The sequence below is a fragment of the Tachysurus vachellii genome, chromosome 4 (assembly GCF_030014155.1).
Source record: "Tachysurus vachellii isolate PV-2020 chromosome 4, HZAU_Pvac_v1, whole genome shotgun sequence".
In the NCBI taxonomy this organism is placed as follows: domain Eukaryota; kingdom Metazoa; phylum Chordata; class Actinopteri; order Siluriformes; family Bagridae; genus Tachysurus; species Tachysurus vachellii.
In genome coordinates, this window is record NC_083463.1 from 14,018,204 (window position 1) to 14,037,919 (window position 19,716).

A 19,716-nucleotide genomic window follows, 5' to 3' on the forward strand; every position below is an offset into this window, starting at 1 on the left:
TGGTGCTACATACAGTAAAACAACACAGAGCTAAGGACTTAAGTAAGATAGTCCTAGCCACATAAAGTACATCTGTGCCACTTGGTGCAAACAGTGCAAGACAAAAGACAAAGAGACAGTGCAGGACAAAAGACAAATAAACAATACAAGACATTACACAAAAGACAATACACAAAAGCAGCGGCCATAAGTGTACTGTACATACTGTATGTTCTACTGTATATTGCATGTGCAGGAATCCTGGAATAAACACTTAATATAATAACAGCAGTTATATGAGGTATTGTAATGTATTGTGCAAAACAGCAAATGACTGAAGAGTGAAAGACAGCATGTGCAAAGAGCAAAAACAGTGTACAAAATAACATGTAAACAGTTTGACATGGTGGTGCTGTGTACATGGATGTATACTGGAAGAGTGTGAAATTGTTGTAGGTCAGTGTAGTCCATACAGTGGATTGTGTGTGTGTTGTGCTAAGTACAGTTCAGTTCAGTTATTGAGGAGACTGATTTCTTGTGTAAAGAGACTCCAATGATCTTCTCAGCTGTCCTCACTATCCGCTGCAGGGTCTTGCGATCCGAAATGGTGCAGTTCCCAAACCAAAGAGTGATGCAGCTGCTCGGGATGCTCTCAATGGTCCCTCTGTAAAACGTAGTCAGGATCGGGAGAGTGAGATGGGCTTTCCTCAGGCTTTGTAAAAAGTAGGAGTGCTGCTGGGCTTTCTTGGTGACTGAGCTGGTGTTGATTGAACAGGTGAAATTCTATACTAGATGAACACCAAGAAATTTGGTGTTCATTACGATCTCTACAAAGGATCCGTCGATGTTCAGTGGAGAGTGGTCGCTCTATGCTTTCCTGAAGTCAACATTCATCTCTTTAGTTTTATCAACATTCAGAGACAGGTTGTTGGCTCTACACCAGGCAGTAAGCTGTTGCACCTCCTCTCTGTATACTGACTCGTCGTTCTTGTTGATGAGACACACCACGGTTGCGTCATTGGTGAACTTGATGATATTGTTCGATCTGTGCATTTCTCATGTCATGAGAAATGAGTCAGCAGGGTGAACAGCAGTGGGCTGAGCACGCAGCCCTGAGGGGCTCCAGTGCTCAGTGTGGTGGTGCTCGAGATACTGTTCCTGATCTGGACTGACTGAGGTCTCTCAGTCAGAAAGTCCAGGATCCAGTTGCAGAGGGCAGTGTTGAAAATGATTTAAGCTAACAAAGTACATTTATTTGGGAAAATAAAGAAGATTTATGGAGGCTATATCTTCCTATAACCAGCCTAGCATGCTCCTAAAGTGGTATAAAAAATGAGTTTGTACAGTGGCTCCAGAAAGTTTGCTTCAGAAAAACCCAGAGTGTGCATTTATTCAACAGGGAGAAGCTATTTCAGGCACTGCAATATCAGAGGACAAGACAAGTTATCTTGCTGTCACAAGATAACTGTGCAACAAGACACAATTTCCTCTCATCATGGAGGTTTGGAGGTTTCTTGGTATATAAAAGCTTGAAATTATGGCTCACAACTGTGACTCCATCTGTAGCTCAGCAGGTTAAGATGGGCATACTCTTACTCATCACAGTTCAACAAAATCGGAGAAATTACACATATATACGTGTGTGTGTGTGTGTGTGTGTGTGTGTGTGTGTGTGTGTGTGTGTGTGTGTGTGTGTGGAGTTTCTTTTTATTCTTTTTATTCTTTTCTGAGTGTCAAAATAAACTACACAAGGGGAGCCTTCTAATAAGCACCTTCACATCTGAGCTCAGATCCCTGATGAAACAATTTGAATAAATAATTCATTGCAAAACAGGGTTGATACAAATATGAAGGAAACTTTCTGTTGGTATATAAAATAAGGATGCCAGTTGGATGTAATAAACGTTTCCTGAGCCAGAGTTTCTTCATTCCTGCCATCAGTGAGTGTAGAAAAAGAGCTGGTGGGAATTATGATCCACACAGTGTATTTAACTGTTTTTAAAAGAGCAATAGAAAGTGGGTGATATTTAAAAGCAGTATTATTATCCAAGCCAAAAGCTTAATCATAAGTGTTATGTAATCAGAGCTAGCAAACAGTTACGTGCTATTTTTCTTCATTGTGGCTACATTTTTTAAGTAAGTAATGCCAAATTTTGATCTGGGTGTGAGTTCACTGTTTGTTCCAAACAGTATGTAAATCTAGGAAGCAGTCTGAAATAAACATGAGCAAGTCATTAGTATTACTGTATCAATTCATGAAAGATTAATTTCTACTTTTCAAATGCATAACATTTTATACACGTCAAAGCGCATTTCTTTAAGACTTTTATTCAGTTCTTGTCCAGTGTTAATCACTGCCATGTAGGACTAACTGACTGTCTAGATCAAATTTGCATCCAATAAATCGGGTGCAGAGAATGAATTTAGCTTATGTATTTTAAATTAATTAAGCTTTATTGAACTCTTAACTGAATTGAAAGATTCAAAAAATTAGTCCCTGTTATTCCATTAAGAGAGCAAAATAGTGCAATAAACTCCGGGGCATAAACTCAGATGCTGAACAATTTTAATAAAAAAAATGGATTGCAGCTCTATTTTCAACTGTTTTCTTGTTGATACTGGTCCATGGAGGACTATGGATTTGCTATAACTGTATATCCTGGGAAATTAAAGGAGAGGACCTTCTCAGTATGTCTGTTAAACACCTGCTAAGTTATTGTTCATGTCTTGTGGTCCAGTGTAGCATGATGAGTTCGTGGTTATGTATTTCTTATTGGCTAGAATCACTCTGGTGAGAGCATTGTGGTGCCTGGTCCATATATGTGCAGAGGAAGACTCAGGTGGCAGGTGGAATTCCAGCAGAGCTCCAGAATCAATTTTACTTCTGAGCAGCTTTTCAGTGCACTGTCAAAAAATTGTCAAAAAGAAAAAACAACTCAAAAGTAGCCTTCACTTGCTCAGGGCTTTCGCGTCATTCATGGTTAAGATCATAGTATATGCCTAGGTGTGTGCACGTGTGTGTGTGTGTGTGTGTGTGTGTGTGTGTGTCTGTGTGTGTCTGCCCCCACTACTGCAAGCACTTCTGTGCATGTTCTCTAGGTCATGTGCGGTTATAACTGCAATATGACGCCTCCTTTACATGTTATTAGATTGTTTTCACTCGAATCAGTATGCTGCCTCCTGGTGGACCCAAATGGCAAATCACTTTTCTATTAATATTCTTTCCTTGCACACTTGCTAGTAGAGGTTTAGTGGTGTTTTAGAGACTGATTCCCCATAAATATGTTCGCTTTTGACAGTTGTAATTGGTGACGAAATCTAAGAAGGGTGTGGGGAAGCATATCTCAGCACTTTCTACTGAATCTCTTAGGTAGAAAATGTGTAAATAATACATTAAGTCAACAGAGTACAGTAATATACAGAAAATAGTCATTTTTATTATTAGCTGAATATAAACTTAAGCTTAGAATGAGTCAGAGATTTGAAACCTTCAGTCACACACTCACCAAGCTTAAAAGCAACAGAATAGCCAACAGAAAAATAAATGTGTGTGTGTGGTGTGTGTGTGGTGTGTGTGTTGTTGGGGGGGTCATCTAGTTATTTAAACTTCATCAAAGGAATGTAAGAGAAATGAGGACAGGGTATATGTAAAATTGAAAAAGAAGTCTAGAAGGATTGGAAATATGGAAACATTGAAGTGTGGGTGAACAGAGAGGGATGGAACATTCTGGAATAAGTATATTCATAGTCATGTGGATAAAAGGGTTTGGGGAATGGTAAGAGCATCAGGTGGAAATGATAGGTAATGAGATAAAAGGAAGAGATGGAATCTGAAGAGATGAATATTTGGAAAGAAATGGGATGAATAGAAGAATGGAGGAATTGGAAATTGTGAGAGATAAAGGAAGGATAAGGGAATGCTTAGAGATAAAGAGATCAACGACGGACTGGAATAGAGTGGGGGGATGGAGGAATGTGGAGGTTTAAGAGCTGGAATAATGGTGAGATGAGGAATAGCAGATGAAGAGATTGAGGAATGGGGGATGGACAGTGAAGTGAGCAGAAGGCATGAATGTATAGGAAATGGGAATGAACAGTTGAATTGATGGGGAATAGGTGTAGAATGAAAGGAATAAATAAAACAGATTGGGATGCTGGAGGGATACAAAAGATGAAGAGATGAGAAGAAATTAAGGAAGGGCAATGGGGAGAATGAAGAGAGGATATGTTGGTATGTTGGTCAGTAGGAGCAGATTAATGGATAAGAAATAGGGACAGGTTGAAGAAGAAAAGGATATGGGGATGTGGGAGTGAAGGAATTAAAAGATTTAAGTATATGAGGGCCACTAGAGGGCTAAAAACACGAGGGAACAGGTTAATAATAGGTTAATAAATTTGGAAATGGAGGGACTGAAAGATAAGGAATGGAGAAAATTCACACACACTCCTCACAAAATTCAGGAAGATGATTAGTTGAATCAGGTGTATTTGAGAAGACGAAAAAAACTCAAATGTGCAAAATCCAATAGAGAACTAGGAAATTTGAGGAAAATGAATTGAAAGGAGAAAATGGAGGGATGAAAGGATGAGGGGTAGAGGAGTACTAGGAAGGGAGAAAGACAAATCCATTAGCAATAATGGGTGTGATTTGTCAATGTGAAATGCAGGAAGCTGTATCTAACGGGCTGTTAAATAAGATATGCGACTCCTCCTCTCTCAAACACTGGCATTATATCAGACAAGACATCCACCCAGGGCAGCACAGAGAGGGAGCTCGAGAGAGCTAAATGTAGAGGTGGCCTAGGGGAGATGAGCATAAAGCAAAAACACCCAATGTTTACAGAGAGGTTGTTGATGGGATGATGGGTTTATGGTGTTAGATGTGAACTGGAAAGCATTAAAAGGACATTGTGTATCAGTTGATATACAGTATTAGTAAAGTCTTTAGCAAAGTCAAAAACACAATGGACTATAACATGGAGGTGATGCATCTGTTGAAGTCTAAAAACCTCTTAGATCCACAAATTAAGATTTTTGGGGGTTTTTTTTCCCCCCTTTTTTTGTAATGAAGTGTTGTTTTGTAGGATCGAATCAACATCCCGAAAACCAGAGCTGAGCTTTAATCACTTCTCTAATTACTCTTTTTGAACGAATACGAACAAAAGTAATCTGAATTTAGCCGCCTTTAATATTGTTTCTGTTTTATGCGTGAGTAATCAGTCATGTTTCCTCCAAAACTCATAACTTAGGGTTTAATTAAGCTTTATTGTCTTTATACATATTCTACAGGTCTACTGGTGCAATAAAATGTTGTTTTTTTTGACTCAGGTAAAAAATAAATGATTACACAAATGGATAGTGGAGGAATAAATCATTATTATTACTACAGTACAGTTCAGTAGTATACTAATAGCAGCTTTATGGCAATATCTATTGTTTACAAGTGCCCAACAAATAAAGCTGAATTGAATTGAACACGTGGAATTCCTATAGTAATGAAATATCTTAGAATTATTGATAACTGATAGTTAAACTGCTTATCAGATATTAAAGTATGGTACAATGATGATTATCAGAGCTTGCACCTCTTAACCTCCTACGACCTACGTGGACATCACTGCATCTAAAATGCAAGGCCAAACCAAAGCTCTGGTCTTAGGAGGTTAAAGATATGAATGTAGATTTTATTACTGGATAGATTCTAAATGTTCAGTGGATTGTTAAAGATTCTTAGTCTCATACAAATGAGAAGTACAGAGAATCTTTCTGATAAGAAAATCTTCTACCTCAAATCAGAGGGACAGGCAAAGAACCCTTAACTGTTGTGTGCTTTATAAGACTTAAATGAAAAAACATTTATCCAGAGCATTTACTTTTACACAGTCCCGTTCACAGTCCACAGTCTCTAAAGCATAACAACCAACTCTGGCTTTCAGCCTCAGGACAATGAGCATGTTTGTGTTTATGCTCAATGCTAGATCTTGCTAGATCAGTGACATGGCTCATCTATTGTGGAATGAACTTGTCCCTTCACTCCAAATGGAACAGTGTCTTCTTTCCTTTAGCAAAAGTCAAAACCCCTGTTTTTTCAGCAGATGAAACATAATGTGGCTTAAGTGTGTGAGGTCCAGCACAGCCAGCACGGTGCTAATGAGCTCCTTAGATGCAGTAAAAGAAAAAAAAAAAGCCAAATAAAGAACCCCACTGACTCACTAGTGCAGAACTTCACTTCTCTTGTCACCTCATTACTGTACCTCCAGCACTCCACAAAAAGCATTTTCACTTCCTGTGTTATATTTGGAAAATAATCAACTGTGATGTTGCCTGAAGTGGAGTGAAGTTACTTGCCCATAAGTTACGTATTTCTCTATAAATTATTAGAATTGTGATTAAAAAGAACAAGCTGGTTCATTACGAAGTCTCTAAAAGTTAATAAGACAAAAAAAAGCAGCTTGCACGTGTCCAAGAAACTGCTAAATGTCTATATCAGGACATTTACTGTTACAAAGAGCTGACACGGGAGACTCCTTTTAAAAATGACAAATATACTTCTCTGTGCCTAATAAAAAAAATTACACAATTTTACCAGTCTCTAGTGTTAGTTGTACATGCAATAATATATTAAACATATTAGAGGCATGCTGTTATCACCATAATTAATTATCACCTTCTGCTCAAATGGATTTAATAACTGAATAGCTCTGAAACATTTTTTAATCGTTAAAAAGTTCAGAAATTGCCACGATCGCCAATCAGACGATCTGATTGCAAATCAGACCCACTTGCAGGATTCACTGCTAACATGGGGCAGAAACAAAACATGACTATGACATATAAACCTAGATAACATAGACAAAACATAACTACAGGGCTCTCAAATTTTGAAGACAGGCAGGCGTGACATCTCCACCTCCACAATATAGTAGTGTTTGCTATATTGGTTCTTATATGATTGGCAAATTTTATCAAGTTTGAAGATTAGGTTCTGTTCTAAACAAACTCATTAAACCTTGATATTTATTGAATTCAATTATTATCATATTTAACACTTATTTCTTTACCGTAAAATTTGTTTCTTTTTTGAGTCTATCATTTTATGAAGTCCTGTTTTCTATTTTTCTTTTATTGTTATTATTATTATTATTATTATTATTATTATTATTATTATTATTATTATTATTATTGCTTTTTTCTTTTGTTGATATTAATCCAACCAATCCCTAGAAGTCGTGTTTTAATATAATGGATGTTTTTTATGATCCAAACTATTAATGATATTATTGTGTGATGCCACATAAGCAGATTAGTCATTTGCTAACATGACTGTCAGAGGAAGGTTTTTAAATGCCATGTAATGCTCCATAAAACTAAAGATCATTTTTCATCTCTCTCTTCCCAGTCAATTGATCCCGGGCAGCAGTTCACCTGGGAACACTCCAACCTCGAAGTGAACAAGCCAAAAAACCGTTATGCTAATGTCATTGCATACGACCACTCCAGAGTCGTCTTGTCACCCATCGATGGTTTGTACCTTGAAGGTTTTTATCTCCTGTGTGTGTGTGTGTGTATAAGTGTGTAATGAATAGGGACTTGAATGATGGAGAGAGCGATCACTAACTGACTGTGATTTAGTAAGTGAAATAGTAAATCAGTCAGTAGTGGAGTATGTACAGTATGTGAATACATGGTTGAGTGATAGAGCTGGAATGAAGGCAGCAAGAGTAAGACTGATTCATAATCAGTTAATGAGTGACTGAAGAAGTTATTAAATCAAGTCAAGTCAAGCTTTTATTTTCATATTAACCATACACAGATGATGTAGTACACAGTGTAACGAAACAATGTTCCTCCAGGACCCTGGTGTTACATAAAACACAGAGCTACATAAAACAACACGGCACTAAGAAACAAGTCACAATTAGTTTGTTTGTGTAACTAACAAACTGAAACCTGTGATTAGATGTGATCTTGATGATCAGCACAAACTTACTACTTTGGGAGTATTTCTTAGTTGTATATTTGTGAATGTTATGGATCGTGGTGTAGGAATGTTTATAGTTTATTTGTATTTTAGGGGTATTAAAGCATAATGAATGATTAATGACTGAATAAATAAGGAATTAAAATAAAATGTGCCCCAAAATTTAGCTTATAATACAGCATTTTTTATTAAAGAATGGCACGTCATAGATTTGTGCCCAGATTTCCTGGGATACAAGCCAACCTTCTGCATCCTAGACAGGACAGTTACTAAAGATGAATGAACAAATGCATGAACATTATCTTTAATAGTTATTAAGAGTTGCATTAAATGTTCTGTGAACAGGTCCAGATTTAAATATTTGAAATATTTAGCAGATCTGTGGTGTAATGGTTAGAAATAAAGTACCAGTGATGATCTGTATGTATTGTTTTCTTTTTTTAATGCCATTGTGTGTTGCATCTTAAATTGACGCCTGTGTGTGTAGCTATGCCCGGGAGCGACTACATTAACGCAAACTACATAGACGGATACAGGAAGCAGAATGCCTACATCGCTACTCAGGGCCCCCTACCTGAGACTGTCAGTGATTTCTGGAGGATGCTGTGGGAACAGAGGAGCAGCACCATCGTCATGATGACTCGACTGGAGGAGAAGTCAAGAGTGAGTGAAAAAAAAATAAAACACATGTACACATGAACACACACACAGTCAAACCAAATATAGTTCTTTTGAACTTCTCTGCCTGCATCTGTTTATCTCTGGTCTTGTACGTATGTGTGCATTTTTTTTATTGCAGGTGAAGTGTGATCAGTACTGGCCGAGTCGGGGGACAGAGACATACGGCATGATTCAGGTCACGCTGCTGGACACAGTGGAGCTTGCCACATACAGTGTCAGAACCTTTACTATGTACAAGGTGAATGCTACACTCCTGAATTACTTATGAGTGAAATTGTAAATTACTTGTGGTCATCCATACTCAATACCGAGTTTGTACGGTGTGTGTGTGTTTGTGTGAGACAGAGTGGCTCCAGTGAAAAAAGAGAGGTGAGGCAGTTCCAGTTCATGGTGTGGCCTGATCATGGCGTTCCCGAGTATCCTACTCCTATCCTGGCTTTCATGCGCCGAGTCAAAGCTTGTAACCCACCTGATGCTGGACCCATGGTGGTGCACTGCAGGTACACACACACACACACTTTCTTTGATGTCATAAATTCAGAGTTATAGGTTTTATATAAAAAAAGAACCCGAAGGTATATTGGAAAGAACCCAACAAAAGAAAATGTACCTGTGTGACTATCAAATATGGGTCTATGAAAATACACAGCAGTTTTTCATCAGTGTGTAAAAGAGCACCAAAACAATAACATAAATACATTAATATATATATATGATATTTATAGCTGAGTTAATCTGTGTCTTTGTGCCAGTGCGGGCGTGGGCCGGACAGGCTGCTTCATCGTGATTGATGCCATGCTGGAGCGCATGAAGCATGAGCAAACAGTGGACCTGTATGGTCATGTGACCCTGATGCGCTCTCAGAGGAACTACATGGTACAGACAGAGGATCAGTACATCTTCATCCATGACGCGCTACTGGAGGCAGCCGTCTGTGCTCACACTGAGGTCCCAGCACGCAGCCTTTACTCTCACCTCCAGAAACTCACAAACACACCTCCAGGGGAGACTGTCACTGCCATGGAGCTGGAGTTCAAGGTCAGTCTAGTATGCACATAGACACACACATTTGTTTTTGCGGTTTCCACTGGGTGCTCGGTTAACTCCGCCCAGTCCAATAACACGCCTTTTAGGCTGACTGGAATCTTTAAATTATCTGTAGAGTAAGAATGGACGTGTGAGCATGTGTGTGATTGTGCCATGTGATGGTTTGGCACACTGTCCAGGGTATCCACCTCCTTTTGTCCCATCTTTGATAGGCTCCAGGTTCCATATAAGTAGTACAGAATGGATGGATTGGCTCACTGTCAAGAATGCACACATAAATACACAAAGGCAAAGATCATAAAATGTTGTTGGTCCAAAATACATTGATAATAAAATTTTTGTGATAATAATAATAATAATAATAATAATAATAATAATAATAATAATAATAATAATAAGTGTGAGTAAGCGTATGTGTGAGAGTGTGTGTGTGTGTGTGTAAATGTGTGTGTATGTGTGTGTGTTCCTCGTATGTGAAAACATACTTGGCAATAAAGTGTGTGTGTCAGTGTGTGTGTGTGTGTGTGTGTGTGTGTGTGTGTGTGTGTGTGTGTGTGTGTGTGTGTGAGTGTGAGTGTGTATGTGAGTGTGTGTGTGAGTGTGTGTGTGTCTGTGTGTGTGTATGTGAGTGTGTGTGTGAGTATGTGAGTGTGCGAGTGAGTGTGCGAGAGTGTGTGTGTGTGTGTAAATGTGTGTGTAAGTGTGTGTGTGTTCCTCGTATGTGAAAACGTACTTGGCAATAAAGACCTTTCTGATTCTGATTCTGATTCTGATTCGGATGTTGCAAGAATTTTGCCTCTAGGCCTTACGAATCAGCACAAAATTGGGTATTTTGGACTGTTGGTGGCGCTAGAGGGTTTGAGCTAGACACACTAAAGTTGCTATAGTAACTTCTAAGACTGGCCTCTACATGTTTGCCAAATTTCATAACTTTCCTACGTACGGTTCTATGGGCTGCCATTGACTTCAATGGCGGAAGAGGAAGAATAATAATAAGAATAAAACTAACGATAACAATAGGTGTCTACGCCCCTTCGGGGCTTGACCCCTAATAATAATAATGCCATACAGATAGAGAAAAAAATTCTAATGATTTAACTCTCAAATGTTTAATTGGTATATTACTAATATAGAAAATACATTTTTCAGAACAGAATTAACAGATGGACACTACTAAAATAGCTAACATCAAAACATGCAAAAAACTTATTATGAAAACTTCAATAACACATAAAATCAGACATCTAATCTCTCAGGCTGTAATACTGCTAGACCTTGACTCTGCTTGTCCTGGCATTGTCCCAATCGGCACCATGCACACTTACCATTTTCAGGGCATCCTTCGATGCTAGTGTCTCTGAGCAGAACTGAACCATTGTTACAGTGTGATAGCTGTTCTCCTGTGATGGAGTGTATACTGTGAATGCTTGCTGACGATGTGATGTTGTAAAGATGGTTTATGACCCTCTCTGTTTGCTACCAACACAGAAACTGGCCAACTCCAAAGCACACACGTCCCGCTTCATCAGCGCCAACCTGCCGTGCAACAAGTTCAAAAACCGGCTCGTCAACATCATGCCCTTCGAGTCGAGCCGAGTGTGTCTGCAGCCCATCAGAGGAGTGGAGGGATCCGACTACATCAATGCCAGCTTCATCGATGGATATAGGTGTGTAATTTCAAGTATATTAATAATTGTTTATTTACTACTGCTACTACTGCTCACTACTACAGAGTTTTATGACTCTTCCTGAGAATGAAGCCTAATATTCTGGTGATAAACACAACTGAAAAACTGAAAACATGCTGAATACATGCTGAATACAACAGCTAGCATGCTGGCCCCATAAACCTTAGCTAGTTTATTTTAACCATTCACCATGAATACGATTGTTCAGTAGTTATACGATCTTGAAACTTTTACATTCCTTGTCCCTTTATACATTTAGTATGTATCTTTTGCCTATAAATGGGTATGAAGTGTACTTTTAAATTATTAGTTTAGAAATGCTGTAGTTCAGAGCGCACCATCTTAGTGACAAGGAATGTTACAGTTTTTTTTTATATCTGAGGTAAGCAATGAATGAATGTAATATCTCAGTTGAATCTTGGTCAGGGGGACAGTTCGGTCTACCAGGTATAACATTTTTAATGGAATTTCATTCTGGTAAAGAAAACTCAGTGATTGTCTACAATGAGATGTATGCAAGCAAATTTGGCTGAAGTAAGGAATCTCTGAGAGAAATTGGTGATATCCTTTATTTGGTAGCACCTGGTAGCTGGAACACAGTACATAAAATGATTTGGTCAGGCGTATGTGGACACCTGACCATCATGCCTGTATGTGCTTGTTAAACATCCCATTCCTATGTGCCCCCTTTTCCTTCCTGCTATAAAAGCCTCCACTCTTCTGGGAAGGATTTACACTAGATTTTGAAGTGTGGCATTGAAGATTCATGATGTTGGGTAAGAAGTCCATTCCAGTTCATCTCAAAGATGTTCAGATGTTCAGTTCAAACCTTAGAAAACCACATCTTTATGGACCTTACTTTGTGCACAGGGGCATTGTCATGCTGGACAAGTTTGGGCTCATGAGCTCCAGTAAATGGAAATTTTATTTACGGCATATTTGGCAATTGTATGTTTTCAACTTTGTAGCAACAGTTTGGGAAGAATATATGGGTATGGTGGTCAGGTGTTCATAAGCTTTTTGGTCTTATAGTATAGCCCAGGAATTATAGGGACCTGAACTTAGCAGGATTTAAAAGGTGTACATGTATAACGTAGATATATCTCGTTTGGGCCATTTCACCCATATTCTCTACGATCTGAAAACATTAAACATGGTTGCTTAGAGTTGAGTGATTTTAGTCTATACACTAAACATTGCCATAACTGACCCGCATTTGCATTCCCTAAAGTCTTACACATCCTTAAAACAGTTCATACCCTAGTCTACCCAAGTGGATAATCTCACCTGGATACAGTAGATTTGCTCCCAAGAACTACTGTAAGACCCTTCTGTGCTAAATCCAAGACAGTTCCTCACTACTGTACATGCTCAAATGAACATTCTTTCAACACATTTACTACTGCCTGCATATTTACTCTACAACATAATACTAGAATTTATTACAATTCATAATCCCTCTGTCCCACTGTCTGGCATCACAAGACTTGGCAGGGTTCCAAATTGAGTCTGGTTCCTCTCAAGGTTTCTCTGCGAGTGGTCTACCAGGTGCTAATATACTTCCACATTGTTAGGAAAAGTCACAAAGGTGTGTTATTGGAACAGAGAGTACTATTTAAAATCATGTTACAGACAGCTGAGGTCTCAGGGGAGAGAATGTGATGGAGACACTGATAGAGACAGAGAGGCACAGACAGATGTAGAGAGACAGAAATGGATGATTTGATGTCACAGGTGAGAAATGGCATGCAGCATGGGGTGAAAAGAGCGAGTGACATCAAGAGAAATCGATGAACTAGCACAGAGGCTTAAAAGAAGGAATTTACTCTCTCTCTTTCTATTGCTCTCTCTTTCTAATGCTCTCTCTCTTTGCTCTCTCACTCAGACCTTTCTCTCTCAGTACATGTCTTTCCCCATGTCCCTGTTCTTTCTTTCTGCCCTCCTCTTTCCTCTCTATCCCTTACAACACCCAAATCTTTCACTACATCCCTTTCTCTCCCCACCTCTCTGTTCATCTAAATGTCTCTCTCTCTCTCTCTCTCTCTCTCTCTCTCTCTCTCTCTCTCTCTCTCTCTCTCTCTCTCTCTCACTCACTCTTTCCATGTCTTTCTCTCTTTCACTCTGACCCTTCATCTATCTATTTCTTTCCCCTGTGTGAGGAGACAGCTTCACTGGTGTTTCACTCTTTGCTGTGTGTCTCAGGATAAATAGACTTTGCTGGTAAGACAGACCATAAGTCTGCTGTTATTTCTGACCATTGAAGGGGTCACCCACAGAAACCTTTTTGCCACAATACCCCAAATCTCATTAGACTGAAAAATGTGAATGTAATTTTGTACCACCTTGTTGCATGGCATGGTTTTACTTTGGTTAACAGTATTAACCGGTTATATAGTGTTTCTACTGAAAACTTAATCGCCTAATGTTAGAAATATGCTGACATTTCAGTGCAATTATTTCAAAGAGTTTCAAAGACTGTATGACACAATATCCTACGTCTTATAGAGCTAACCGTCTCAGCTATAATGAAATACAACACTGAATCAGATTTATACTAAGATGTAGCAGCTTTTTGCTGCAGTGTTACATCGCCCTCTGCTGTTCATTCAAAGCAACTACAAAGCAACTGTACACTAGTTCAAGACACATAGTGCAAGAAACTTGATTGCAATTCGATTGCAATTCATGTGTTTTCTTCTTTCTTTAAGTTAATCTCTCTTGTCTTATTTCTTATTTCTTCCTCTTCATCCCCATCCTCTCAATCTCTTTATTTTCTTCTTTTTGTCTTTCCTCCGTACTCTGTCTCCCCCTTTCTCTTTCTCTTAATCCACCATTTTCTTTTTCTCCCTCATTAACTGTCACTTTATGTATTCTGTGTGTGTGTGTGTGTGTGTGTGTGTGTGTGTGTGTGTGTGTTTAGGCAGCAGAAGGCGTACATAGCAACACAGGGTCCTCTGGCGGAGACCACAGAGGACTTCTGGAGAATGCTTTGGGAGCACAATTCCACCATCGTAGTCATGCTGACTAAACTCAGAGAGATGGGAAGGGTAAGTCTTATATGGCAGTGACATTGTGCAACAAAGCAGCTGACTTCTATTTGTTTCAACAAACGTTAAAGATTGCCACTATGAGTCCTTTTGGGAAATCAATGAAACTGAAAAGCCCTATTTGTTTCAGTAATGTTCTGTCAGATCAGCATTTCAGAAACTGAAATGACATGAAGCCTATTCTTTAGTAGATTGCTTAAGTAAGGAATAAAATATCAGGGTGTTTTGTTTTATGAAAATAATCAACAGTGTGGTGTTATGCAGCACGATGTCCACCAACAAAGGTTGTTGATTTTCCAATAATTTTATCCCCCGTAGTCTTATTCATCTTAAAAACAGTATAATATTAGCATAAACTTTCATTTTAATGATGTAGCTAAGAAAACTGATTCACTTTTAAAGGCAAAGAGATTCACACCATATATTGATTTTGTTGTTTTAATTGCCTGCTCTTTAGAGTAAAAGCAGTAGAGGTTTTTCATTAAAAAAGGTATACTTCTAAGTTACTTCCAAATTTCATTCATTTGGATGGATCTTTTTTCACAAACATTACACGTGTGCATACGATTTAGCGTGTTGTCATTAGCATAAGCGTTGATATTGAATGAAAAAATATAAAATTACATGTCATACCAACTTTCCTTTCTAGACATTCCATGTAATTTATGCTTGTTTGCTTTGCTTCCATAACAATTGTTCATAACATAATCAATAGAAATGTCAGAAGGCAATAAAATAAATGCAGACGTGTAGCATCACAGAGGTATAAACAAAGCAATTCTTAGCGAAGCAAAGTGTACGGGCCATGTGATTCTACTATTTGGTATTATTTGGCCATTCTGGGATTAGATCTATTTATGGATAATTATTAATAGCTGTGAAAATGTATTATACATCATATGTCCCCAGATAGATTGTTAGTGAACAATAAAATTGTGATGCAGGGCTACATAGATATTTGAATGCCTTATTTTTAATGCCAAGCCTGAATATCATGTACTCATCGTTGAGCCTATGTTCTTATGCCCGCACAAATACCTACACACTTACATTCTGTGTGTGTCTGGGTTTGCCCTGCAGGAGAAGTGCCATCAGTACTGGCCAGCTGAGCGTTCTGCACGCTATCAGTACTTTGTGGTGGACCCCATGGCTGAATACAACATGCCTCAGTACATCCTGCGAGAGTTCAAAGTCACTGATGCCAGGGTACAGCATTTCTCTTATATTCTACACTGCAAGCATGTATTCATAGCCTGGTACTCCAGTATCAACAGAGCTGCCTGGATCCTATACACCTCCAAAGTTTTAATTGGATATTTGAAGATAGCACCTTAAAGGAATATTAATAATAAATCAATTTGTTTCTCTGCAGTGTTCGCCAGCAATCTATCGTAGCCAAAGTATTATGCCTCTACATCCTGTAGAAGAATTTGAATAACCATTTTAATGTTCATTGTTGTCAAGATTCTGCAGAGCAGAGTTTTTTCAATAGACTGTATAAATAGAGTAGTTATCTACAACAAAAATCATTTTATTGTATTTAATGGTTTGGGATTATAAAAAAACAGCCAACCTGGGACTATTGTTTAGCTAATATTAAGTAGCTAATAATGCTTATTTACAGGAATATTAGCTAAGAATTTTTGTAGCAATCTTTGATCAACGCTCATGTTGAAGTGCATATTTGAGGTCACTTTGGATTTCAGGTTAAAGCTCAGAGTTAAAAAGATTATAGTTTAGATTGAGACTTTGAATTTCAGATTATAGTTCATATTGCAGTTGATATTAAAGTTCAGATTGGAGTTCAGATTTGAATACAGATTTATACAAAATTATAGTTCAGATTGGAGTTCTCATTGGAGTTCAGACTGTAATTCAGATTAGAGTTTGAGAGTTTTTATTTCATTTTATTTTCCTGTTCATGTTGGAGTTCTTCAGGCTGGCGTTCAGATTACAGCCCATAATATAGTTCTTAGTGGATTTAAGGTTTATATTGAGGTTTTGACTGGAGTTCAAATTAGATTTTATACTGCCGTTCATATTGAAGTTCAGATTAGAGTTCAGATTCATTTTGCAGTTTGAGATTCAAAAATGAGGTATGAGTTCAAGATGATTGGGGTTCTGTTTGAGTTTTCTGAGTGATTTGTCTAGCATCTCTTCCCCTTTTCTCTCAGGATGGCCAATCTAGGACTATTCGTCAGTTCCAGTTCACTGATTGGCCAGAGCAGGGTGTGCCAAAGACAGGGGAGGGGTTTATCGATTTTATTGGACAGGTGCATAAAACCAAGGAGCAGTTTGGCCAGGATGGACCAATTACTGTTCACTGCAGGTATGTGTGTGTGTGTGTGTGTGTGTGTGTGTGTGTGTGTGTGTGTGTGTGTGTGTGTGTGTGTGTAAGTGTGTGTATTGACCATTACTTGCATTCTGCAGTGCCGGTGTGGGTCGTACAGGAGTGTTCATCACTCTGAGTATCGTACTAGAGAGGATGAGATATGAGGGAGTCGTGGATCTGTTCCAAACCATCAAAACACTGCGCACTCAGAGGCCAGCCATGGTACAGACCGAGGTAAGGACAGTGAGATCCATGTTGCATAATATTTGGTGAAGCTTCCAATGATGAGAATAACCTCTTCCTGTAACAAAGATCTGACATCGTGTGTGTGTGTGTGTGTGTGTGTGTGTGTGTGTGTGCAGGACCAGTATCAGCTGTGCTACCGAGCAGCTCTTGAGTACCTGGGCAGCTTTGATCACTATGCAACATAACCGCTCATCTGAAAACCTCCGGAAAGCCCTGAAACGCCCCTCAGGAGAGCAGGCGGATCATTCTGAGCAACAACACACACTCCACTGATTCAGTTTAGGGGTTCAGAGAGAAAGAAAGAAAGAAAGAAAGAAAGAGAGAGGGAGAGAGAGAGAGAGAGAGAGAGAGAGAAAGGGAGAGAGAAATAGAGAGAGACAGAGAGAAGTACAGGAAAATGTGAATGTCAGGCAGGGCACCTACAACTTTTTCTAGTCCTGCATCCATTCCTCTTTCCGAACACGAAAGTGCCGCTCTGGTGTCAATATTACTGGAAACCTGTAATAGCATAAAAATATCTCCAAATCCTGCTGAGACTGAAAATTGTACTAATTTTTTTTAATCATTGTTGTCGTATTAATCAACATTACCATTATTAATTATTATCATGAGCATACGATATACAACACAACTATGTAATTGTTGTCATTTATACTGGTAATCTGTAATGGGTCTATTTTAATTTTTTTTTTTTTTTTTGATATATTTTTTGCTCTTTTTAATTTTTTTATATACATATTTTAAAATAATCACGTATTATTTGATGTTATTGTTATCACCATATGGTCTTATATGTTTAGTACACAGGCGTGTATTTTAACACGACCTGAATACACTGAGCTGCTGATCGTATCTTTGTTAATACCATTATGTTATTTTAATGACACTGCAGTTATTCAGCGGGCGAGGGGAAGACCTTCTGTACACCTTTTTCTTCTGGCAACTTTGTAGAACAAATTATGTGAGTTCAACATTATATTAAATGATGTGAATCCAGAGTCAGTGAACAGTGATACATGAGATCAAGGAAAGATACAGTGTATAAACTGAGAGTATGCAGGGAACTAGGCCAAAACGGATCAGACACGTACATGTACAGGACGTGTACTATTTTATTTCTTAAAGGTTAGGTCAGCGATTTTTAAAGTCAGGACACATTTTATAATATTCAGTAAAGCCCTTCGCACATCCAAGCAGCTGCCTATAAAATACTTTGGAGGGAATAGTTAGCTGATGGGCTAAATCTGTGCTGTAATCATTTAGATTTTTAAGTTTCCTAACAGGTAGCATGAGATAGCTGTTGTGGATCCATGTCCAGAAATATAATCCTAAAAATAAAACATACAGCCAGACATAAACTTAAAGCACAATTGATCCTAAACATAAATATCCAAGGCAAGGGCTCAAATCCAATAAACCAGGCAGAACAAACAAGGCTCTGAACTCGCACACAGTTGGACAGAAAGGCAAGACTTCACAATGAGTAAAAATGTCCATGAAACTTTTTATATAATACTAAAACCAGGTAATCTGGAACTGACTGTTAGAGGTCACACTAGTATTGCAATGAGCACAAATCATCCACTGGGAAGGGAATATCTCTGTTATGCTAACTTCTACAAAAAAAATCGCTGACTATACCTTTAAAAAGCATACAAAAATATCCACAATGACAACGAGATTTCTGAACAGAGCATCGTGACTGAGATGCTGTTACTAGCCATGTGCAGGTCAAAAATGAAGTCTACACTACATACAGTACGCACACAGTAAAGGCCACACACACATACACACACGCACACACTCACAGGAGCGCAGTGATACAAAACAAAAAAGAATACACAATTAATACAACACATACTAAACAAGATATTTTACAGCAAGACATGACACTATGTTCTGTATGTCTTAGAGTGTGCAAAATGTTAGCAGGGTAATACAATGTTTAATACTGTGCTTTTATCAGGATTATTTCATGGTTGATTAAAAGCCACAGCATGGAACAGTCTGCTGAAACTACTGATCCTGATGTCCCTACACATGATATTTTCACATACTGTAAACATCATGTGAGCATATGTCACTGTGGCTCAGAAGGACAATATCACAACATAAGCAAGAAGAAACACCGGCTTGAGTGTTTCCCTAAAAGAGTATTTCGATTAAAAGAGAGGTGGATTGGACCAGACTGGACCGCTCATTATTGGCGTCGAGATGTGAGAGGCTTCGTTCGATCTGTTGGACATGCCGTTTATTTTCTATTTGTTCATAAAAAAAAACAAAAAATAAAAACGAAGAGAAAGTGAGGAAATATGTTCCAAATACCTTGATGTTAATAAAGTTGAATAATTGGGTTTTGTATAATGTTGGTTGTGACTCTTCTTCTGACTTTGTAGCATGGTGTAAAGTGGCACCTCATGACCCCTACAAGGTAAATAACACACTTATGTATTCCCCACACTGCCAGGAGAACAAATGGTTTGTGTGTGCTTTTGTCAGTAATCTGGTACCCCTCAGCCTACGAGTGTGTGTGGGTGTGTATCTGCCCTAAAAATCCTTTTAAACATAAACAGAAATGGAATGATGTGATAAGATAATTTGGTATATGCACATGCTATATAGGGATCAGCTTAAGTGATATTTTGGTGTAAAATCTTAACAGATCTTCTCAGGCATATACATAGCATATTTATTGACCATCTTTACATCTCTCTC

At 38.4% G+C, this 19,716-nt stretch overlaps 1 protein-coding gene across 8 annotated transcripts in view; it reads left to right on the plus strand.

Annotated features, from left to right (window-relative positions):
* ptprfa (protein tyrosine phosphatase receptor type Fa) overlaps window positions 1–19,365 on the plus strand; it is a 194,593-nt gene extending 175,228 nt beyond the window's left edge. For all 8 annotated transcript variants that reach the window (XM_060867851.1, XM_060867849.1, XM_060867855.1 and 5 more), the window contains 11 exons: window positions 7,379–7,502; window positions 8,448–8,623; window positions 8,760–8,879; window positions 8,987–9,141; window positions 9,394–9,679; window positions 11,177–11,355; window positions 14,297–14,423; window positions 15,504–15,629; window positions 16,598–16,752; window positions 16,854–16,989; window positions 17,118–19,365. In XM_060867851.1, the coding sequence (XP_060723834.1) occupies window positions 7,379–7,502; window positions 8,448–8,623; window positions 8,760–8,879; window positions 8,987–9,141; window positions 9,394–9,679; window positions 11,177–11,355; window positions 14,297–14,423; window positions 15,504–15,629; window positions 16,598–16,752; window positions 16,854–16,989; window positions 17,118–17,186 (1,653 nt within the window). In that variant the 3' untranslated portion in view covers window positions 17,187–19,365. The remainder of the gene's footprint in view (window positions 1–7,378; window positions 7,503–8,447; window positions 8,624–8,759; window positions 8,880–8,986; window positions 9,142–9,393; window positions 9,680–11,176; window positions 11,356–14,296; window positions 14,424–15,503; window positions 15,630–16,597; window positions 16,753–16,853; window positions 16,990–17,117) is intronic.
* Window positions 19,366–19,716: the final 351 nt, after the last annotated feature.